The sequence below is a fragment of the Pleurodeles waltl genome, chromosome 6, assembly GCF_031143425.1.
Source record: "Pleurodeles waltl isolate 20211129_DDA chromosome 6, aPleWal1.hap1.20221129, whole genome shotgun sequence".
Taxonomy (NCBI): Eukaryota; Metazoa; Chordata; class Amphibia; order Caudata; family Salamandridae; genus Pleurodeles; species Pleurodeles waltl.
Window position 1 is genome coordinate 1437603031 of NC_090445.1, and position 24733 is coordinate 1437627763.

General features: G+C 45.9%; 1 protein-coding gene across 1 annotated transcript in view; it reads right to left on the reverse strand.

The window, feature by feature from the left end:
* Positions 1–337: 337 nt before the first annotated feature.
* Positions 338–24733, reverse strand: part of LOC138300931 (inhibitor of nuclear factor kappa-B kinase subunit alpha-like) — a 417875-nt gene continuing 393479 nt past the window's right edge. Inside the window, exons 20-21 of the mRNA XM_069240833.1 lie at positions 17346–17445; positions 338–1606 (exon numbers count right to left, since the gene is read on the reverse strand). Of these exons, the coding sequence (XP_069096934.1) occupies positions 1580–1606; positions 17346–17445 (127 nt within the window). The 3' untranslated portion in view covers positions 338–1579. The remainder of the gene's footprint in view (positions 1607–17345; positions 17446–24733) is intronic.

Sequence of the window (24733 nt, forward strand, 5' to 3'; positions counted from 1 at the left end):
AGCTTGTAAGCAGCCAGGATGTACAGCATGAGTTGGGAAATAATTAACACATAGTGAGTTTATCAACAACTACAAACTACTGGGCTGCAGCATAATTTAAATACTTTCTCTATGCCACAGCCCAATAAAAACATAACACAAAGAACAATAAAGAAATCAATAAAAGTGTTTCTCTTCGTTACATTCTCAAAATAAAATCATTAAAACAGTTACACATATTTACACATCAGTAAATTAACAACATTAGGAATGGTTTAATTGGCGGTATGGTATGCACTGTAGAAATCAACAAAACTATTAATGGAAGACAGTACTAACAAAGGCAACACAATGGCACTTTATCTTCTTGCATAGACTGTTTTAATGAGGACCTTTTGTCTAAGCCTTCCAACATGAAAGATCTTGGTGATTCACATACAAGTAGAAAGTATTTTACACTCCTCTGCATACGTTAGTCCTCATCAGAGAAAGAACTAAAAGTGTAACCCATGCAAATAAAAAACAGTGCCCTTTTACAGAGACGGAACTACTGTGATCAGGTTTCAGTTTACTTCATAGAACACTCACCCAGAAACCGGGATATATGCTGTGTCCATGTGAGAATGCCAAACACAGCTCCGTGCCCCTCTTTAGCCTAGTTCAAGCTGAGTCCTTAGGGTCAAGAAGATAAAAGTTACTTCTCTGGGTAGACTCCCAAATAAACCGCCCACACAAGAACACCTTTGGGCCCTCAGGAGCCTAAGATGTGAAAATTTGGTTGCCGGTGCTCTCTGAAAAAGGTCTCCACCACTGAATCAACGATAAGGCCATTAAGCAGTACCATGCACCCTTTTGAACTGGAGGTCTGCTTTAAGAGGTCTGTGCGTGAGCAAGGAAGGCTGCATCATTCAAAGCCGGGAAGCAATTTCCCTCATACTACCTCAATTAACTAAATACTGGACAATGGCTTCCAGTTCTCTTTAACAAGAAATTCTGAAGGGAAACGTTCTACTCCGCAAAGACACAATGTCCTCTGCAGCCCCAGGGAAATCGCGTGGAACAACAAGACAAGTTCTTTATCTCTGTGGGTGTTTAGTGCTCATGTCTGCATTATCAGTAAAGAGTAGGTCATGTGGTTCACAACTCAGTATGTTTTCGGTTTGTGATTATATATATATATATATAGGTAAAAGAGTGCTTCTCTTTATCTGTTGTATGTGCTTGCCTGCCTTTGTGGTGTTATTAGTCTAACCCCTTTTGTGCCTCTGCTATGTACTCAGAAAAAGTACTTTGACTGGCAAATGTTCCAGGTTATGAGGCCAGCCATCCCTCTCATCCCATTAGCCATAACTCTTAGAACTTAGCTGTCATTTAAAAAAAAAAACACTGATGATGATTAAAAAACACCAGAGTCGATAAGAAAAGTAGCTGGCACCCCAGTCTCAATATGAGGCACTTCTCTTTTAACATGATGTCCATGGAATGCGTAAGTTGTTGAAGGAAGTCTTCCTTATCGAAAGAAGTACACATACTCCTGAACTTCATTTCATGATCAGGCACTTTTCCATTTTCAGTTAGACAGCTAGATGGTTCAGTCATATTATGTCAGCCAACTCCAGTCCAAGCTCTGGAAAAAAAAAAAAGAAGAGGGCATTGGAAAATAAGACAATATTCAAAAGCAAAAAAAACAGATGATGGATGAAATGCTGAACAAAGCAAACATTCACCCTGTCACAGATCTGGGTTTAATCCATTGTTTTGTTCCTCACCACGCCACAGCTGTTTGTACCCAGCCATATGCAAATCAGTCGTGACCCTGCTCCAACTGAAACAGTCCAACCTGAACTGCCAAGCCAGGTGCTACCTGAACCGGAACATAAGCAACTCAGGACCAGTTTTGCCCTGTTATGGCTCATCAGCGGAGTACAGCTTGGTTCCAGTGACACAATGTGCACAAAACCCAGATCTGGTCCTACCCATCCCACTTAGGGCGACGTACTAAAGTATACAAACTGAGGGTTGACATGGTGTGCAAAAAAAATATGAACTGGGATGCAGCCCAGTGTAACTACCAGTGGCTGAGATTAATGAAAGCATTACATCCATTCATCTAGCCATAACTTTTTCAACTTAGTCGTCGGTCTAACCAACACATTGTGGAAGGTAGTAATATGATCCACTGGGTATACTCTTGTTGGTGAGGGTGCAGAGTAGAAGACGATGAAGTGATGTGAGAATTCTAGGACTCTTTGGCGTATGAAGTGTACTTGGTCTTCCTGTGGGGGAATGACAATCCTGAAGGGAAGAACACCACCTTCAAGGCTGATTAGGAAGCAGAAGCACCTTCTCTAATAGGGACATAGATGTCGAGCAAGACACCATTTGAGGCAGAAGAGGCAGCTCAAAATTCAGCTGGAATTGTAAATCTTGGAGACCCAAAAATGGATGAAGGCGTCTCTACAGCGGGATGAAGCCTAAGCCGCTTTTTGGGCATTTGTGAAACCATCAAAAGCCACAAATTTGAGAAAGGCTTTGATGCCAGTGGTGTTGTTGGAGGCTACTGTGGCAACACTGAATGAATAGACCATATAAACAGAAGGCTGGATGCCATTGACTAACATGAGTGATTGGATGTCGCTGGTGACAGATAGTTGGAATATGGACATTCCTCATCAGAGACTACTTTCACTGTAGCTAAGTGGGCAATGGGCCTATTCTCTTTCGCGTTAAGAGGTTAAAATGCAAGATACTAATAATCTAGCAACAGCTCCATAATTAAGAACCGAGGGACCATCTGGATGTCTGAGCTTCTAAGTAACAGTACAGAGCCCTTTTAACAACTAATGCGTTCAAAGATCTTTATGCTAGAATGGAGGAATTTGTGAGTTCAGGAATGAGATTTTCTGATTAATGTTGAAATCAGAGCTATCTGATTAATGTAGAAATCAGAGCTAACCTCTGGAAGGAAAATATGGTGGTGAAAGAGTAAGCATCAAGCTCTTCTGGCACATTTTATAACTATAGCCACGAGAAATTCAACTTCCAAGTCAAACATTACATATATATATGGTGCATTAATCTGAAACAGTCAAATCAAGTTCCAGCTTGTTAATGCCTTCTAGCACATGAAATGTAAAAGGCTTTGTAGAGCGCAAACTAATCACCCGCGAGGGTCTCTAGGTGCTGAGTAGGAGCAAAAAACCAGGAGCATCAGTTGAAGGGACAGGTCTACAGTGTCTTGCTGAATGTTGAGCGTGGTGGCTGGTCTGATGTCTGGGGGAGGAAGTTCCAGGTGTTAGCTGCTAGATAGGAGAATGAGTGTCCTCCAAACCCACTTCTGCAAATGCGGGAATGTGTATAAGAGAAAGCAAGGTAGATCGGAGGTTCCTGGTTGCCTGGTGGAAGTGCAGTCAATGGTTGAGGTGGGCAGGTCCCTTCTGATGTAGCACTTTGTAGGCGAGGGTATCTTGAACTGGCAGCATTTCTGGACGGGAGGCAGTGGAGTTCCCGGAGGTGACACATGATTGGGGTGGGGGGGCAGCAAAGAAGGTTGAGAACTAGTCTTGCAGCAGCGTTTTGGTTGGTTTGGAGCTTGTGTGTGCGGTGGGTCGGTATTTAGTTGTAGATGGCATTGCTGCAGTCTAACCTGCTCGTGATCAGAGCCTAGCTGGCAGTCTTCCTGATGTCCCGGGGGAGCCATTTGAAGTTCTTTCTGAGCATTTGGAGGATGCTGAAGCAGGCAGATGTGACTGTATTGATTTGGGGTCTCATGGTAAGTTCAGTGTCCAGGATAAAGCCTAGATTTTCTGCCCGGTCGGTAGGTGTTGTGGTGGGTACCAGTTTGCTGGGCCACCAGGAAGCATCCCAGAGGGAGTTGTTGGGTCCGAAAATCAGGACTTCCGTTTTCTCAGCGTTAAATTTCGGGCATCTGGTGTGCAGCCATGTGGCGTCTTCCGTCATGCAGCTTTTGAAGTTAATTTGGTGATGCTGGGGTCTTCTGAGAGGGACATAATGAGTTGTGTGTCATTAATAAACTTTCAACACTGGAACCATGAAAAAAGATGTCACAGAGAAACTTTCTGCTATGCACTATTGCATGAAAGTAGAACTGAAAGTTATATTCATTCAGGTAAGGGGGATTTGGTACTATTGTTTGTTCAAAGTTCTATAGACCACTTGCCTCTTCAGGCACCAGACAAAATCTTCCATCACCTTAAGATAAAGATTTTGAGAAAGGACATTTAGCTTCTTTCAAAAGGGCGATGCAGCCTTTTAGGCATTCAGAATCATACTGAAGGTACGCAGAAACCAAGAGGTCAAGCTCAATAATGCAAGAATAGGGTGGAGAATCTTGCCTGACATCATGGAGAGAAGATCAGGCCTACATAGAAGTCTCTGTATGGTTGTATTGACAAATGTAAGAGATCGGGGTCTACTTTTGACCCCTTACCAAATACATGCACACTGCCATTGGCATGTCGACATGGCATCCCTCCCTGGAGCACAAACCACTGCCTGTGACACAGGTAAGTCACCCCTTTAGAAGGCCTTACAGCCCCCAGGCAGGGTGCACTATACCACAGGTGAGGGCATAGCTGCATGAGCAATATGCCCTTACAGTGTCTAAGTCCATCCAAGACACTGTAAGTGCAGTGTAGCCATATTGAGTACATGGGCAGGGAGTTTGCCATTACGAACTCCACAGCTCCATGATGGCTTCACTAAAGATTGGGAAGTTTGGTATCAAAAACATGCCGCCAGTTTTGGATTTATTGAAAAATGCACACAGACGGCATCTTTGAGATGCCCCCTGAAATTCACCCAACTCTCTAGTGTGTGGCTGATCTGTCTATGCCAGCCTGCACTACTAGACGAGTTTTTTACCCCCATTGGGTGAGAGCCTTTGTGCTCTCAGGAGGCAGGGACAAAGCTGGTATGGGTCTAGGTGCTTCACACTTCACCCCTGCAGGAACAGTAACACTTGGCGGTGAGCCTCAAAGACTCCTGCCTTTTGTTCTGCTGCCTCAGGGCACTTCAGCCAGTAGAGATGCCCACCCCCGGACCAGGCCCCACTTTTGGCAGCAGGTCCAGGGGGAAAATTAGTAAACCCCAGGAGGAGTTTCCACCCCAGCTGGGACCACCCCTAGAGTGCCCAGAGCCGAGGTGCCAGGTGCTCCTAGCAGAATCTTCCAACTTGTTTTGGAGGGTGACAGCCAATAGGGTTAGGGATGTGCCCCCCTTGCCAAAGGGAGTCGGCGCAGGAAGGGTGCAGCCGACCTCAAGGTCAGTAGCCACTGCTCTCTGACCCCTAGTATTTAGGGGCACCCCTTAAAAATGCTCTTCAGATTCCTGGTGACCTAATGAAGGAGGACTAAAAAGCCGCACCTGCAGTGAAGACTGCAGATGACAACTGACTTGGCCCCAGCCCTACCGGCCTCTCTGCAGCTTCAAGACTCCTGCTACAAAAAGGCGACGCATCATGCAGGACCAGCAACCTCTACAAACCCCAGAGGACTGCCGGCGTTCCCTAAAGACCAGATCTCCCGAGAACAGTGGCGCTGTCCACAAAGAAACCTCCAACAAGGACTCCAGAACCCTCCTTATCTGCGAGTTCTGCCCACTCTGCACCCGACGCCCACGGCCCCAGTTCAGGTGGCCCACCTGACCAGAGAGAGTCCTCAGGTGACCCTGACCTTGGGGAACCCAGCCGACAGTCCATTGACGTCCAGTGGAGCCTCAAATTACTTGTCCAGCCGGTGGTTTTTACTCAGCCGCCCCCCTGGACCAAGCCTGCAGCCTCTTTGTGAACCCAGAATTTTTCACTAAAAAGCATAAGGGGCCCAACACTGTGTTTGCACCATGCACGCGGCTGCCCCTGTGCCACTGAGGGTGTGTGTCTGGTGCTGTGACCCCCACCCCCAGTGCTGATCTAAACCCTCCACGGGTACTTACCTGCAAACCATTCACTTACGAGTGCCTCCAGTTTCAGTAGGATTCCATTGGGCGCCCAACACTTGACCTCTGCACTCGGCTGTCTCCCTGTTGATGGTGGTGCACCCCTGATGTCTTCCTAAACTTTGCCCTGCAGACACCTAGAGTACTTAACTGTAAACTGTGTATGTACGTTTCCCTCCTAGGACTGCATTGTCTAAATGACAACTGCACTGTCTACTTTTGAAACTGAAAAGTATTACTTACCTGAAAACTGTTTTATCTGTGAATTTCAAACAAAGTGCATTTGATACTTGAGGTGATACATTCTTTAAACGGTACTTGCCTACAACAAAGATCCTTTTGGTTCTAGAAATAAAGTAACAAAGATCTTTTTTTTTATACGTAAAACATTGGACTGGAGTTAGAAATTGGGTGTGTGCCTCATTTCTTGACTGTGTGTGTACAACAAATGCTTAGCACTACCCTCTGATAAGCCTAACTGCTCGAACACACTAACACAAAAGAGAGCATTTGTATTTTCTACCTTAGCCTTTGTAAGGCCTCTGGGGAACCACTGGACTCTGTACACACTAAACTTTACTTTGGTAAGGTACATACAGAGCAGGTTCCTACATTTGTGGATCAGCGTGCGGTCTAGGACTTTGCATTTGCTGGATTACTCAGCCAACATCTGATCATGCAACTAAGTTCCAAAATTGCTTTTAGATTCAATTGATTTTTGAATTGACAATTCTCCAAATGTTTAAAAGTCCAGCTAGGGCCTTGGTTAAGTCCCATTTAACATTTCTTTTAAAGTTTTGAACATTACTGTATTTGGGGGTAAAGTAACTAGAAGTAGTTTTAGTTCCTAAAATAAATCCCCAACCTTAGTAACATAATGAGCAGTTCAAGGCCTTAGCTCTGGAGCTCGACCTGACCACTTTACTGCCATCTCAAGTTGAGTGAGATAAGATCTCTATGCAGTCTCAAAAAGATTAAAACGCGTTCCAACCCTTCCAAGGTCCAGCTCCAGGAGCTCTTGGCAGAGTGCACAAATGAATACCCTGCTGAGGAGAATGATTTTCCCTCAGATTGGGAAGAAGTTAGGGATCAGGATGATGACCTCCCACCCTCACCTAACTAGGGAGGACAGGGCCTCTGTACCCCTGTCCCGAAGGATAGTACCCACAGCACCTAGACCTCACCCGGGTGGGTCAAGTTCTACTGGGTCCACTGAGGATAGCCTCAGTGAAGAGGATAGATTTTTAGCAAGGTTGGTCAAAAGAAAAGCTTTGGGGGATGTACTCCTAGCTATAGAGCAGGAGAGAGCAGAACTGGATTTAGGACCCATTAATGGTGGCAGCATCTTAATAAATAGGGAGAGAGACAGCAATCTTGTGACCCTAAAATCCCGAAAGGGATTGTCCCCAACTATGAGGATGGTGATGACATCACCAAATGGTTCACAGCCTTTGAGAGGGCTTTTGGAATGAGGAAAGTGAAAAGAAAATCTCACCGGGCAGCTCTCCTTTGGGAATTGTTCACTGGTAAGTGTAGGGATAGACTCGTCACACTCACTGGAGAAGATGCTTTGTCCTATGATCTCATAAAGGCTACCCTGACTGAGGGTGTTGGCCTCACTACTGAGGAGTATAGAATTAGGCTCAGGGGCTCACTAAACCTAGAGCCAGTCCTGGGTTGACTTCATAGACTACTCAGTGAAAACACTAGATGGTTGGTTAACTGGAAGTGAAGAGCATGACTATGATGGGCTCTATAATTTGTTAATGAAATAACACATCGTAAGTAACTGGTTTTATGAAAAGTTGCATCAATATCTAGAAGACCTAGGTCCAATTTCTCCCCAAGAATTGGGAAAGAAGGCAGACCACTGGGTCATGAATAGGGTGACCAAGACTTCCACTGGGGTGGTCACCAAAAGAAAGTAGTTACTAAGCCTCCTCAGGGGACGAGTGGTGAGACACCTAAGGATAAAAGGAAAGAGGTTTCTAAAGGCCCCCAAAAGCATACTCAGGAGGGTGGGCCCGAACTTCTTCACCATCCACTCATGAGTACAAGGGTAAAAAATGTGATCCTAAAAAAAATCCCCCTAGTACTGCACCAGCTATCACTGAAATAGCCAGTCTCAAGGTGGGATCTACAATGTGTCTAGAGTAAATCATGGTTCAGACTGAAGCTATTGTAGTCTCTGAGGGTGGGGTAGATGTTGCCACTTTTGCTGTCACCTGCCAAGGAAGTGGTAAGGCAGGTGGCTACCCAAAGGACTCTCTAATTTCACTACCAGTGGTTGGGGTTCCCTTTGAAAGGGTTGGTACGGACACAGTAGGTCCACTTGAGCCACCCACAGCCTCAGGAAACCAATATATACTGCGAGTAGTGGATCATGCTACCAGGTATCCTGAAGCAATTCCACCTAGGTCTTCTACAGCCCCTGCAGTAGCAAAGGCCCTCACTGGTATCTTTACGAGGGTAGAGTTTCCTAAGTATGTAGTTTCTGACAGAGGTGCCAACTTCATGTCAGCTTACCTAATACACATATGGTATGAATGTGGGGTGACCTACAAGTTCACAACACCTTATCACCCACAGACCAATGGACTTGTTGAAAGGTATGATCATGGGACTCCCTGAAAAGCTCAAAAGGAGATGGGATGTCCTGTTGCCATCCCAGCTTTTCACCTACAGAGAGGAGCCTCAAAAAGGAGTAAGGTTTTCCCCCTCTGAGCTTCTGTTGGGCCATCCTGTTAGAGGACCACTTGCTCTTGTAAAGGAAGGTTGGAGAGACCTCTCCACAAACCTAAGCAAGATGTAGTGGCTTATGTACTAGGCCTATGTTCCAGAATGGAAGAGTACATGGAGAAAGCATCCAAAAATATCGAGGCCAGCCAACAGCTCCAGAAGCAGGGGTATGACCAAAAGATGCACTGGTGGAGTTGAAACCAGGGCCGAAGGTGTGGGTTCTGGAGCCTGTAGCTCCAAGGGGACTTCAGGACGGATGGAGTGGCCCTTACCCTACCCTTCAAAAGAAAAGTGAGGTCCCCTACTTGGTAGACCTGGCCACTAGTAGGTCCCCAAAAAGGGTAATCCATATGAACCGCCTAAAACGTTTCTGTGACAGGGGAGATGTAACTATGCTGATGGTTACTGAAGACAATCAGGAAGCAGAGAGTTAACCCCTCCCTGACCTCCCCTCTTGCAGTCCTAAAGATGGGTCAGTTGATGGAGTTGTCTACAGCAGACTGACTGCAGGGAAATCCTGCAGCAGTATGCAGAGCTCTTCTCCTTAATCCCGCGACAGACACACTGGTCTACCCATGATGTGGACACTGGAAAAAGCTTGCCTGTCAAAGCCAAGATCTATCGGCAGCCTGCCCAAGATAAGGATTGCATCAAAGTTGAAGTCAATAAGAGGCTGAATTTAGAGGTTATTGAATGCCTCTGACAGCCCTGGACTAGCCCAGTGGGCTTAGTCCCAAGCCTCATCCCCAGAGTGGAAAAAAGAAAGTTTCTCAAATTCGCATGGCACCAGGAGCAAAAGAAAAGACAGCATTGTCCACACCAGATGGACATTATCAGTTCACTGTTATGCCGTTTGGTTTAAAGAATTCCCCTGCCACCTTCCAAAGGTTGGTGAATCAAGTCCTTGCAGGATTGGAGTCCTTTAGTGCAGCATATCTAGATGATATGTCTGTCTTTGGCTCCACCTGGCAGTATCACCTGGGCCTCCTTGGGAAGGCACTGCAGGCCTTGCAACCTGCAGGCCTCACTATTAAGGCATCCAAATCCCAGATAGAGCAGGGTACAGTTGTATACTTGAGACATCCTGTAGGGGGAGGCCAAGTCCAACTGTTACAGCCCACAATCCAGACAATTTTTGACAGGGAACCTCCTACCACCCAGACTGAAGTCAGTGCATTCCTTGGCTTGACTGGATATTACCGAAGGTTTGTGAAGGGATATGGGTCCATTGTGACCCCTCTCAGGCAACTCACCTCCAAGAAGATGCCCAGAAAAGCAAACTGGATAGTTAGTTGTCAAAAGATCCCTGACACCCTGAAGGAGGCACTGTGTTTGGCACCAGTTCTCAAAGATCCCGACTACTCTAAGAAGTTCATTGTCGATGCCTCTGAACATGGGATAGGAGCAGTCCAAACCAACGATGATGGCCAAGACCAGTGTGTTGTTTTTATTAGCAGGATGTTGCTCCCCAGAGAAAAGCATTGGAGTGCCATTGAGAGGGAGGTCTTTGCTGTGGTTTGGTCCCTGAAGAAGGTGAGACCATACTTGTTTGGTACTCTCTTCATTGTTCAAACTGATCACAGACCTCTCAGATGCCTTATGCAGATGAAAGGTGAAAACCCTAAACTTCTGAAGTGGTCCATCTCCCAACAGGGAATGGAGTTAATAGTGGAACACAGACCTGGGCTTGCCCATGCCGATGGACTTTCCAGGTTCTTCAACTCAGACAATGAAGACTTTCTTGGGAAAGGTCAGTCTCATCCTCTTTCATTTGGGAGGGGGTTGTGTAGGAAAGTGCCCCTTTTGGCACGGTTACCCCTCACCTTTTGCCTGATATCTGACACTAACTTGACTGAGTGTGTGCTGGGATTCTGCTTACCAGGCTCCAGCACGTGTGTTTTGCTTCCACAATTGGCACACCCCTAGCACACAGCTAAGTCCCTTGTATAAGGTACCAAGTAGTACCAAGGGCCCTGTGACCAGGGAGGGTCCCAAAGGACTGCAGCAGGTATTGTGCCATCCTAAGGGATCCCTCACCTAGCACATGCGCACTGCCATTGCAGATTGTGTGTGCTGGTGAGGAGAAAAAGGGAAAGTCAACATGGCATCCCTCCCTGGGATAGAGACTATCTAGCTGCAGATTTCTTACATTCGATTTTCCCAGGCGTCAGACTGGATCCCCAAACTTTTGCTGAGCAATACCTCTTGTGTGCGCCGTTGGGTGGCTCCATTCAGCTCCGTGTAGTGTCACTGGGCCCGATGTGACGTCGCAGTCACCTATATTGGTGCTACCCAGGTGCACTGACTTCAGATACTTTTATCATAAGTTTCCCCACCAGAAGCGCAGAGCCATGACAAGAACTGGTGCAATGTGGGTCAAAAGAAGGGCCCTGAATAAGGGATCACCCTAACCCTAGTAGCAAGTCCGCAGAGGCATGAATGGGTATAAGGAATCTGCAGCTAGATAGAGTCTCTACCAGATAATGGGTTACCAAAGGTAAGTAACTTACCGGCAGTAGGGGGAGAAAGCATGCCAGTATCTGGAAAAGTATCCAGTCCACTGGCCTCACCCAAGTCTGCCCCCCAGTCCACAGGGTATTGGAGCTGGTTTTCTAAGGGGTCCAGTGACCCCTCCTATTCTCACCATAATCTAGCCCATAAGAAAGAGTCTGGCTCAGGATCCGACATAGGAGGAAAGGCTCCTTCTGGCGTTGAAGTTGTACTACACCAATCCGACTCCATGTCGGAGTCAACAATGGGAATGAGAATGGATCTGCCAAGAGCATTGGCACTGAGAATGGCATTGGGGAGGGTCGAGTGGTACAACCAATGCCAGTCTGAATCCAGGACTGAATTCATAAGTGCCCCTCAGTTGAGGCCAAAGCTGCCACTATGGAACCCGAAGAGGTCCCTTTTGAACCCACGGGGCCCAAAGTTGCTCCAGCGGAGTCAGGCTGCCTAAAAATGATGAACATTGCTTATAAAATACTCTTAGTTGGGCAGGGGTTGCTCCGGTACCAGGAAACTCTGGGAGGCATGAGTCTGCCCAGGTGCAGGTTCCTTGGAACAAGGCCTAGAGCTCCAACGCTCCCTCGTCTCGTTGGGCAATGAAGAAGGAGAAACCAAAAAACACTTCGACTTCTTGCTCTTCTTCTTGTATCTCGACTAAACCTATTGTCCTATGGACGTGGAGTGGGATGACGATAATGGAATACTTGGCGAGCACTCTCAAGACCTTCCTCTTGACCAGGACCATGACTTGCGTGGAGGTGAGCATCGGACCGCCGTCAGCTTCAGGGACCACTTCCCTCAAAGCCTTCGGATGCATCACCTGACACTCTGAGCACGACCTTCGGTTGTGGCCACGCTCCAGGTACCAAAGACACACGAGGTGCGGATCTGCCACAGACATTACCGGATGACACGACCTGCAGAGCTTAAACCTGGCCTTCCTCAATGACATCCTCAATGCACCAGGAATAGAAAACTTGAAAAAATCTTCAACAAAAGTAAAAAAAAAAAAAAAAGGCCAGTCAAAAAGTGACTAAGGGGTAGCTCTCTTCGGATCGGCTTTAAGTGCAGCGGAAAGAAAAGAACGTCAGCATCCCGGGGTGGTGCCTATATAGGACCCGTAATGTCATATGCGCTGTGAACGATGTAGATGATGGACGGGGAGCCAATCAATGCCACCTAATGGCGTGCAGGGGTACTGCTCAGAAAATTCTCTGGATTAAGCTGACGCCTGGGAGAAATGCAAAAGGTAAGGAATCTGAAACTAGAAGTCTCTATCACATGTAGCCAACAAAGTTAGGATGGATGGCACAGACACGCTTTACAGTGTGTGTCAGTGAAAAACCTGCATGGCTGCCTAAACCCTTGCTCAAGCGAGGGTAGAAAGTGACAGCCAGCCAGTCTTTACTAATTTTTTTATTACTATTATAAGGTTAGAATAGTAATTAGAAAAGCACCATCTTTATGCTGCAGAGAACTGGTTGGGTGGAGCACCAAAGCCCTAAAAATAAACAACCCCTCCTCTGCTCCAGAGGAGAAGGCTGGAATGGGACCTTTCGCAATGTGTTACTTGAGCTACATCACCATTAAAGAGAAAGTACAGTTATGTTCATTAGGTACTGTCAATATCTCTGGTCTTTTCACAACACTGAACTTTCACCCATTCATTTGAGGCTCTCTTATGAAAAATTGTGTCCAGTACTAGGAAAATACACAAGCCATTGTGCCAACTTGTGCAACAGCAATTGTCTGGACAGAACACGTTTTCAGGAATCACAGCAGTCCACTGCTTGAAGGAAACATTTGTGTACTATGTGTGTAGCATCGATCACAAGTAATGAAATGTTTTTGAACATGAGATGCTTGGTGTGTGCTGATATGAAGAGCAAGGGCATACACAAGATGCAATGTTGCTCACAAATTTTGAATCAGCAGTAGAGTGCCTGGACGAGTCAATCTCTGGGTCAAGGTAGAAGAGAATCCCCCTTTTGATGAAGGGAAGCCACAAGAATAGGCACATGTTTTGAAAAAGATCACTTCAGGCATAAAGGAAGGATTTTGCTTTAGTACAGTTTGTTTCCAATTATTAATCTCAAGTAGCATTTGAGTTTCCACAATTCAAATATGGTAAGCATGCAGGTAAGCCTATGATGCAGAGACAATACCTTTTATAGAAATGCTAAAATAAAGGATATAGCACAGACATCCTGAATTGGCCTTCCTCGACCAGTTACTTTGCCACTTTTATATCCAAGATTGGACAAAACTCCTGTTTTTGGCCGTTGTTCATGAGATAACAGCATAAGTAAATGTCTTAATTATTTTGCTATTCTGATCAGACTTATCATTTAGTTTAGGAGTATTTCCATTTCCTGAATCATCCTCTTAAGGAAGTTAGGTGGAATTTGTAATGGGGAAGCTGAAATAAAAATCTCATCTTTTGATTCTGCTGAACATCTCTCACCCATATAACTTTTGTTATCTGCCAAGAAGGGGGATGGCAAGAAACGTTCCCTCCCATAGGGTCTCTGAGCAATGGTTGTAGAATAAAGAAGTAACAATTGTTAACCACTGCTAAAAGCTGTTGGTTGGGAGAGTTCCACATGAATCCACCTCTTGATGGGATTTTGCCTCAAATAAAACATCTTCGGATGATGAGACTCACAATATTATTGCTTTTGTTGTGCTCTGCCAAACCATTTCAACTGGAGCATTCAGCTTCCATTTTCATCTTCTGTATTTCAACGTCCGTAAAAGATCCAAAGAAAGCTATGCCGGTAAATGATAAATCAAGAAATGGGTGATGTTCAGGAACAGATGTGAGGCCTGTTGAAAGATGTTATACCTAAGGTATCTAGGTCAGAAGAAATTCCTCCATCTCACTTCTCATATTGTCAGAAGTGAGCATGCCTTCCTTGACTGTCTCCTGGAAATCCTCTCTTCGCCCTCAGAAGACGTTCAGTGTCCGATAAGTCGCACTAAGCAAGTTATTGCTTGAGAACTCCTGGAATGATGAACTATATCAAGCAGACCACCTTGTTCAGGGAATACAGCTTTTTTTGGGGGGGTGGAGTAATTGGTGGAGAGGGTTGTGCAGACGACAGCGGGGTGTGAGAAGGAGTGGTATGTTGTCCTTCAAGAATTGTGGACCTAATTCTAGCACTCTAAAAGTCTGCCTTTTTCCTAACTGGGATCAGCAAGACGAGTGTGAGGCAAATATCTAAAATTAGCACCATCAGGCAGAAGAGTCGTTCAAACTACAAAGAGATCATTGAGCACAGCATAATAGACAGTGTATATAACACTTACATAGTAATGTGCACATGTGCACACCTGGTAAAGTTCTAAATGGTTTACTCTTTGTCTCTCTGACACCGGTCTCAATATACCTGACACTAGTTTGTATCAATCTGGTTTGTACAAACTAGAAGTTTGGATCAAGTACGGAAGTCTGTGGACACAGAAATGTAACTGCTACACAGGAAAACAGGGACCTTTCCCAGCAAATAAACATAACTCATTACAGTGGCGTACCAACGGAAAGTGCCCTAAGAAACACCAGTGTCCTATTCATAAGAATTATGACCCAATAAAGAACTACAGCTCCACCACAAACGAGATGCAATTATTAGGTCACCAGGACAGCACGCTCTGGACTATCTTGCAGCTAGAGCAGCTCCCACATGACTGAGCACTAATAATGCAGAGCAAGAGGGGACATGCTTCATTCAACGTTTATGTTTTGATGCTGAGCAGCTCCCTCATGAACAGATGCGGTTTAAATAGGTAGTCATACAAGATCGCTGCCCAGATCTGATACAATTTCTCTCAAGAAGTACCCACAAATGGTCCTCTAACGAAAAGTTGCTTCCTGGAGGTGTCTCAAATATTTTATTAAGTAAACAATAATGGTACCTCTGCTTGACATACCTTTGCATCCTCTGCTTTACTAAGCACAGGCAAATGCTGTGCAGGGACATCAGATGCACCAAGAACTGTAAGAGCATCAATGTGGTTGAGCATAGTGTAGAGGTCACAAAGTAGCCGAGGTACAAGTGGTTGGTGTGGAGTAATACCACTGCTACATCACAAGTGGCCAGTGAAATTCTGACACTTCCATGGGCATGTTCTTTGTTAAAATGATCTTCAGTGCAAATGTATTTTCTTTTTAATAGTTCTTTCAGCATGCCACACATGCAGAGATATAAACTATCAATCAATCAATCAAGGATTTATAGAGCGCACTAATCACCCGTTAGGGTCTCAAGGCACCCGGGGGGAGCTACTGGTCGTAGAGCCATGTCTTGAGGTGTTTCCTGAATGTCAAGAGGTCTTGGGTCTGGCGAAGGTGGAACGGTAGGGAGTTCCAGGTCTTGGCGGCTAGGTGAGAGAAGGATCTTCCTCCGGCGGATGGAGGTGAGGGCGAGGCTGGCGGAGCGAAGATTACAGGTGGGGGTGTGGAAGGTGAGTCTGTCGTTGAGGTAGGCTGGGCCTCTGTTGTGGAGGGCCTTGTGTGCGTGGATGAGGAGTTTGAAGGTGATTCTCTTTGATACTGGTAGCCAGTGAAGGTCTCCGAGGTGGGGGGAAATGTGGTCACGGCGTGGGATGTCCAGAATGAGGCGGGCAGATGCGTTCTGGATTCTTTGCAATTTTGTTAGGAGTTTGATTGTTATTCCTGCATATAGGTCGTTTCCGTAGTCCAATCGGCTGCTGACCAGGGCGTGGGTGAGAGTTTTCCTGGTTTCGACAGGAATCCACTTGAAGATTTTGCGGAGCATGCAGAGAGTGTTGTAGCAGGAAGAGGAGTTGGCATTGACCTGCTGAGTCATGCTGTTTGTGGAGTCCAAGATGATGCCTAGGTTGCGTGCGTGGGTGGTGGGTGAGGGCGTGGTTCCTAGGGAGGTGGACCACCAGGAGTCATTCCAAGTTGAGGGGTTGGTGCCAAAGATGAGGATTTCTGTCTTGTCTGTATTTAACTTGAGGTGGCTTGATTCCATAGAGCTGGCGATGGCGTGAAGTCCGTTGTGGAGGTTGTTCTTTGCAGTTGTAGGGTCTTTCGTGAGGGAGAGGATGAGCTGAGTGTCGTCTGCGTAGGAAACTATGTTGATGTGGTGGGTTCGTGCGATGTTGGCAAGGGGGGCCATGTAAACGCTGAAGAGCGTGGAGCTGAGCGAAGATCCTTGGGGAACGCCACAGATGATTCTAGAAGCTTCTGACAGGAACGGTGGGAGGCGGACTCTTTGGGTTCTGCCTGAGAGAAATGACGAGATCCAGTCGAGTGCCTTGTCGCGGATTCCAGCATTGTGGAGGCGTGTGCGGAGAGTGTGATGACATACCGTGTCGAAAGCTGCAGAGAGGTCCAGGAGGATGAGTGCTGCTGTTTCTCCTTCGTCGAGCATGGTCCTAATGTCGTCTGTGGCAGAAATGAGTGCAGTCTCAGTGCTGTGGTTTCTGCGGAATCCGGATTGGGAGGTGTCGAGTACCTTGCTGTCTTCCAGGAACCGGGAGAGTTGGCTGTTTACAATTTTTCCAATGACCTTGGCTGGGAAGGGGAGGAGGGAGATCGGCTGGTAGTTCTTGGGGTCGTCTGGGTCTGCCTTTGGTTTCTTTAGCAGGGCGTTGATTTCTGCGTGCTTCCATCTTTCTGGGAAGGTGGCTGACTCGAAGGAGCTGTTGATGGTTTTGCACAGGTGGGGGGCGATGATGTTGTTTGCCTTATTGAAGATATTGTGTGGGCAGGGGTCCGATGGTGATCCGGAGTGGATGGAGGCCATGGTGGTTGCGGTGTCCTCTATGTTGACGAGGGTCCAGGGGTGGATGAGGTGGGTGTACATTTTCTTTTAGAGAATTCAATAACAAAGGAAATATGTTCGTTACAACATTTTAAAACGTCTTCACTGTGATTAAGGACACTTTGTTGGCATCACACTGACATCAGGGAAGCGGGTTCTTTCTGGACGAATTTAACTACTCAAATCAGTAGCCTCAGAAGTTAAATGTAACTATGAAAAAAAAATCGGTCTCTGTTTATCTAAAACGGTGTATATTGCAAGCAGACCAAGAGAAAATATAGTAAACAAATTACTGGACATGATCTAGAGGACCAAAGGCAGTGAGATAATACTTGGAAATGGCCCACTTTGTGGCACCTCAATACTCACCATCATGCTGCTACTCTGTTCTTGTCTGGCTTCCTGTATTAAAGTGCTGAGACGGCCCAGGTATTCCTGATTTTCAGCTATCATACGTGTGCATGGCTCTCTGAAAGACAAGGAGATTGAGGCTGCTTAAGTAAAATAATTTCTCAACAATAATCCCTGAAATAACTTCTTGAAAAGACTCCCTAAGTAAGCATTTCCAATGGCACATGTGGATACAAAAGGTGTCTAAAATTACAGAAAGTAAAAAGGTACTAGGGAACGTGTTTTCTCATGTCCAAATTCCCAATCTATGCTTCAGTAACTGGAATCTTTGCTTCAATTTCATATTATCAATAGCCACAGGAGTACGACAGGTCGAAAAGGACACTGCAGCAGATTCATTATGAGGGATGACAAACCCATTTTTTGAACAATGAAATGTATTTACTGACCGCCAACATAGCATAGACCCCTACACGAAGTTAAGTGTGGAGCAAAGGTGGAAAGAGGGAAAGAAAGGGCTGGAACTCTACAACCTACATAGAAATACCTAATTTGCAATTGATAGGGCCCAAAAAAGGATATCTGAGGAAAGGATCCCTTATGTATCCATTACCTGGTAAAGGACTCATATGAGCATCCAATGGTGACAGATGAACTAAGACCTTGCAAGCACTAGAAACAACAGACAGCAACTGAGAGGGGTGGAACAACGACAAGACAGAAAAAGCAACATAAATTTGAAGTGAACATAGAATACAGAACAGTTGTGGCCTGAAATGTAGCAGAAGCCAATGGTGGTGATGGGAGAAATAGGATGAAAATATCATAAAGAATGGGGGATTAAAGAGATAAGTTGAAATAGCATAGGTGGTATAAAAGAGAGAGAGAAATGATCACAATAAAAATGGGGTATATGTGACGGAAAGTCAAGTAAGGTATATGTAAAGAGTGTAGGAGGCTGGCCTGGCTTGTAGTGGGTACCAAGGGGTACTTACACTCTGTACCAGGTCCAGTTATCCCTTAGTGTAGAAGAGGTGTTTCTAGCAGCTTAGGCTGATAGAAGGTAGCTATAGCAGAGCATCTTAGGCTGAACTAGGAGACATGCAAAGCTCCTACTGTACCACAGGTGTCATATTCACAATATCATAAGAAAACACAATACACAGATATACTAAAAATAAAGGTACTTTATTTTTATGACAATATGCCAAAAGTATCTCAGTGAGTACCCTCAGTATGTGGATGCCGAATATACACAAGATATATGTACACAATACCAAAAATATGCAGTAATAGCAAAAGGAAGTAATGCAAGCAGTGTAAAGTTACAATAGATTGCAATAGGAGCACATAGGTATAGGGGCAACACAAACCATATACTCCTAAAGTGGAATGCGAACCACGAATGGACCCCAAACCTATGTGAGCTTGTAGAGGGTCGCTGGGACTGTAAGAAAACAGTGAGGGTTAGAAAAATAGCCCACCTCAAGACCCTGTAAGGTAGGTGTAAAGTGCACCTACAACCCCCAGAGAGCACAGAAGTCGTGATAGGGGGATTCTGCAAGGAAGACCAACACCAGCAATGCAACAACAGTGGATTTCCGGACCTGAGTACCTGTAAGACAAGGGGACCAAGTCCAAGAGTCGCGACAGTGTCGAGAGTGGGCAGATGCCCAGGAAATGCCAGCTGAGGGTGCAAAGAAGCTGCCACCGGATGGAAGAAGCTTTGTGTTCTGCAAGAACGAAGAGGACTAGGAACTTACCCTTTGGAGGATGGATGTCCCACGTCGTGAAGAAGCTTGCAGAGGTGTTCCCACGCAGAAAGACCGCAAACAAGCCTTGCTAGCTGCAAGGGTCGCGGTTAGGGTTTTTGGATGCTGCTGTGGCCCAGGAGGGACCAGGATGTCGCCACTTGGATGAGGAGACAGAGGGGGCGCCCAGCAAGTCGGGGAGCCCTCACAGAAGCAGGCAGCACCCGCAGAAGTACCGGATCAGGCACTTAGAAGAGAAGTGAACCGGAGTCCACCCGAAGTCAGAAAAGGGAGTCCCACGACGCCGGAGGACAACTCAGAAGGTTGTGCACTGCAGTTTAGAGTGTCGGGGACCCAGGCTTGGCTGTGCACGAAGGAAATCCTGGAAGAGTGCACAGGAGCCGGAGCAGCTACAAATCACGCAGTACCCAGCAATGCAGTCTAGCGTAGGGAGGCAAGGACTTACCTCCACCAAACTTGGTCTGAAGAGTCACTGGACTGTGGGAGTCACTGGGACAGAGTTGCTGAGTTCCAGGGACCACGCTCGTCGTGCTGAGAGGGGACCCAGAGGACCGGTGATGCAGTCTTTTGTTGCCTGCGGTTGCAGGGGGAAGATTCCGTCGACCCACAGGAGATTTCTTCAGAGCTTCTGGTGCAGAAAGGAGGCTGGCTACCCCCAGAGCATGCACCACCAGGAAACACTCGAGAAAGCCGGCAGGATGAAGCGATACAAGGTTGCAGTAGTCGTCTTTGCTACTTTGTTGCGGTTTTGCAGGCGTCCTGAGCAGTCAGCGGTCGATCCTTTGGCAGAAGGTGAAGAGGAAGATGCAGAGGAACTTTGGTGAGCTCTTGCATTCGGTATCTGAAGAATTCCCCAAAGCAGAGGCCCTAAATAGCCAGAAAAGGAGGTTTGGCTACCTAGGAAGGAGGATAGGCTAGTAAGAAAGGTAAGAGCCTATCAGAAGGAGTCTCTGATGTCACCTGCTGGCCCTGGCCACTCAGAGCATTCCAGTGTGCCAGCACACCTCTGAATCCAAGATGGAGGAGGTCTGGGGCACGCTGGAGGAGCTCTGGGCACCTCCCCTGGGAGGTGTAGATCAGGGGAGTGGTCACTCCCCTTTCCTTTGTCCAGTTTCGCGCCAGAGCAGGGCTGGGGGATCCCTGAACCGGTGTAGACTGGCTTATGCAGAGATGGCCACTTTCTGTGCCCATCAAAGCATTTCCAGAGGCTGGGGGAGGCTACTCCTCCCCAGCCCTGACACCTTTTTCCAAAGGGAGAGGGTTTAACACCCTCTCTCTGAGGAAGTCCTTTGTTCTGCCTTCCTGGGCCAGGCCTGGCTGGACCCCAGGAGGGCAGAAACCTGTCTGAGGGGTTGGCAGCAGCAGCAGCTGCAGTGAAACCCCCGGGAAGGGTAGTTTGGCAGTACCCGGGTCTGTGCTAGAGACTCAGGGGATCATGGAATTGTCTCCCCAATGCCAGAATGGCATTGGGGTGACAATTCCATGATCTTAGACATGTTACATGGCCATGTTCGGAGTTACCATTGTGACGCTATACATAGGTAGTGACCTATGTATAGTGCACGCGTGAAATGGTGTCCCCGCACTCACAAAGTCGGGGGAATTTGCCCTGAACGATGTGGGGGCACCCTGGCTAGTGCCAGGGTGCCCACACACTAAGTAACTTTGCACCCAACCTTCACCAGGTGAAGGTTAGACATATAGGTGACTTATAAGTTACTTAAGTGCAGTGGTAAATGGCTGTGAAATAACGTGGACGTTATTTCACTCAGGCTGCAGTGGCAGGCCTGTGGAAGAATTGTCAGAGCTCCCTATGGGTGGCAAAAGAAATGCTGCAGCCCATAGGGATCTCCTGGAACCCCAATACCCTGGGTACCTCAGTACCATATACTAGGGAATTATAAGGGTGTTCCAGTATGCCAATGTGAATTGGTGAAATTGGTCACTAGCCTGTTAGTGACAATTTGGAAAGCAGATAGAGCATAACCACTGAGGTTCTGGTTAGCAGAGCCTCAGTGAGACAGTTAGTCATCACACAGGGAACACATACAGGGCACACTTATGAGCACTGGGGCCCTGGCTGGCAGGGTCCCAGTGACACATACACTAAAACAACATACAGGGAGTGCAGAATTATTAGGCAAGTTGTATTTTTGAGGATTAATTTTATTATTGAACAACAACCATGTTCTCAATGAACCCAAAAAACTCATAAATATCAAAGCTGAATATTTTTGGAAGTAGTTTTTAGTTTGTTTTTAGTTTTAGCTATGTTAGGGGGATATCTGTGTGTGCAGGTGACTATTACTGTGCATAATTATTAGGCAACTTAACAAAAAACAAATATATACCCATTTCAATTATTTATTATTACCAGTGAAACCAATATAACATCTCAACATTCACAAATATACATTTCTGACATTCAAAAACAAAACAAAAACAAATCAGTGACCAATATAGCCACCTTTCTTTGCAAGGACACTCAAAAGCCTGCCATCCATGGATTCTGTCAGTGTTTTGATCTGTTCACCATCAACATTGCGTGCAGCAGCAACCACAGCCTCCCAGACACTGTTCAGAGAGGTGTACTGTTTTCCCTCCTTGTAAATCTCACATTTGATGATGGACCACAGGTTCTCAATGGGGTTCAGATCAGGTGAACAAGGAGGCCATGTCATTAGATTTCCTTCTTTAAAACCCTTTCTTGCCAGCCACGCTGTGGAGTACTTGGACGCGTGTGATGGAGCATTGTCCTGCATGAAAATCATGTTTTTCTTGAAGGATGCAGACTTCTTCCTGTACCACTGCTTGAAGAAGGTGTCTTCCAGGAACTGGCAGTAGGACTGGGAGTTGAGCTTGACTCCATCCTCAACCCGAAAAGGCCCCACAAGCTCATCTTTGATGATACCAGCCCAAACCAGTACTCCACCTCCACCTTGCTGGCGTCTGAGTCGGACTGGAGCTCTCTGCCCTTTACCAATCCAGCCACGGGCCCATCCATCTGGCCCATCAAGACTCACTCTCATTTCATCAGTCCATAAAACCTTTGAAAAATCAGTCTTGAGATATTTCTTGGCCCAGTCTTGACGTTTCAGCTTGTGTGTCTTGTTCAGTGGTGGTCGTCTTTCAGCCTTTCTTACCTTGGCCATGTCTCTGAGTATTGCACACCTTGTGCTTTTGGGCACTCCAGTGATGTTGCAGCTCTGAAATATGGCCAAACTGGTGGCAAGTGGCATCGTGGCAGCTGCACGCTTGACTTTTCTCAGTTCATGGGCAGTTATTTTGCGCCTTGGTTTTTCCACATGCTTCTTGCGACCCTGTTGACTATTTTGAATGAAACGCTTGATTGTTCGATGATCACGCTTCAGAAGCTTTGCAATTTTAAGAGTGCTGCATCCCTCTGCAAGATATCTCTCTATTTTTGACTTTTCTGAGCCTGTCAAGTCCTTCTTTTGACCCATTTTGCCAAAGGAAAGGAAGTTGCCTAATAATTATGCACACCTGATATAGGGTGTTGATGTCATTAGACCACACCCCTTCTCATTACAGAGATGCACATCACCTAATATACTTAATTGGTAGTAGGCTTTCGAGCCTATACAGCTTGGAGTAAGACAACATGCATGAAGAGGATGATGTGGTCAAAATACTCATTTGCCTAATAATTCTGCACTCCCTGTATATACAGTGAAATATGGGGGTAACATGCCAGGCAAGATGGTACTTTCCTACAAAGAGAACCTGTCATCCAAAAAGAAGAGTCTGTGAAAACACTCTCCATTAAACATTTATTCTCCCTCAAACATTCACACTCTCCCTTCATACACACACTCACACCTTACATACACCCTTACCCTCCTACACACATTCTCCACACTCATGCGCTTTCACAATGAGGTACAAAGTCAATACCCCCTTACAGAAATCTTAATGTAGAAATGAAAAAAAATGCTGAATTCAAAAAAATACCCAAAACTCTCAGAGTGGACATCTATTAAGCCATCAAGTTGGATAAACCATTAATCAAATCAAACTCTTTATATCCAGCAGATCAAAATTATGATAACACATAAAGAAGGTGGGTAAAGTGGCAATCCTAACCCGTTAAAAGCAATTAGCAAGTTGAATTGTGGAACTAATGAAATGTAAAATAAGCAAATCTGAGAAAGCAGCATTTACTAAATACGTGGACTTACCAGCCCATCTGTTGTGTTGAAGGTCAGGCTGTGAGGAACAACTTCCTATGGCTCTGCAGCCACCTTGTCATACTATATGAGAAGATGGGCGTCAAGGCACAGAGATTGCAGACAATATATTCAAAGCCTGTACTCTGTCCAAAATGGCAGCAGGCAGATGTCACTACAGTAGGTTAATTTAATACTCAGAAGTAAGCCTCCCTCCTCAAGATTCCGAGTCACTGTAGAATCAATAACAAATTTCTGAATATCAACGTTTGTAAAAGGACAAGCCTATCATTACAGTGTTTACCAGATCCCAAGGCATCGGAAACACAAAAAAATTTGGAGGATGGTAGGTGCAATACAACAAATCCACCCTTATGCAGCACACTATTTTATAGGGAGTTTACCAAGCTTGTACATCTATAGTAGATGCTCATCGAGGACAGATGAGTATCCATGTTTACCAAGTTAGTCGAGTAGTATAATTGCACCACAGTTCAAAGGCAGACAGCAGTCACAATGAATGCAAAAGATAGGAACTCTTTCATAGGGAGTACTAGGTGAGCAGGAACTCATTACACTGATTAGGCTTCCAGTTTTTCAGCTCTTAATTAATCTATTGCAGGTTTTTCAGTCTCCAAAGATGCCAAGAGGGGTCTCTGGCAGGGCTAATTAATGAGTTGCATTCTGCCTGCGAGTAGCTGTTCAAACTCAAAGTGGAGTACGACTGGACTCTGTAATGCCTCTCCTCTACATTTAGTAATGTGTGTTAATTCATTCAAAACTGCAAATGCATTTATAAACTACTGTATGCCAATCACTTATTTTTTTAATAAGGGCAACTTTATATAATGCCTTACCAGGAAAAACACCATACATGAGAAAAGGGAGATAGCCACATTGATACCTCAGCATTCATGAAGACAAACTTAGAAAAAGGTACAGTCATGAACATTCTCTCTCACAACATCTAATTCATAAGCTACAGGTAGAACAACAGGCAGCAGCCAGACTAATGTTACAACTCCCCAAAAGAAGAGTTCTGTGTCAGCAGCCCTAAAAATCACCTCCATCAAAGTCCACATACACAAAATTAGAAGATGGTACAGATTTCTCTACTAGGACCATCAACACCCGCCACCCTACAATCCCATTTATATAAAGCGCAGAAGAAACTGGGGACAGACCTTAGAAGACTGCAGACGCTGGATGAATGTACTGTTATAAGCGACCTCTAGCCTTTGGTGTTTGAATTGGGCATGTGGGACAAGTACGCATGGCAGACTTTTGACAGAGATGTGGAAAAGGAGTCCACACACACTCAAGCCAAAGGAGTCCAACCCCTAAAGTGCCGTAAGCTTTTTCATGGGACCCATATGCCAAACCCTCAACCACCATAAGCCCATGTTAGGAAGAGAGGTACTTTCCATTTTGGAGCAATCCATAGTCT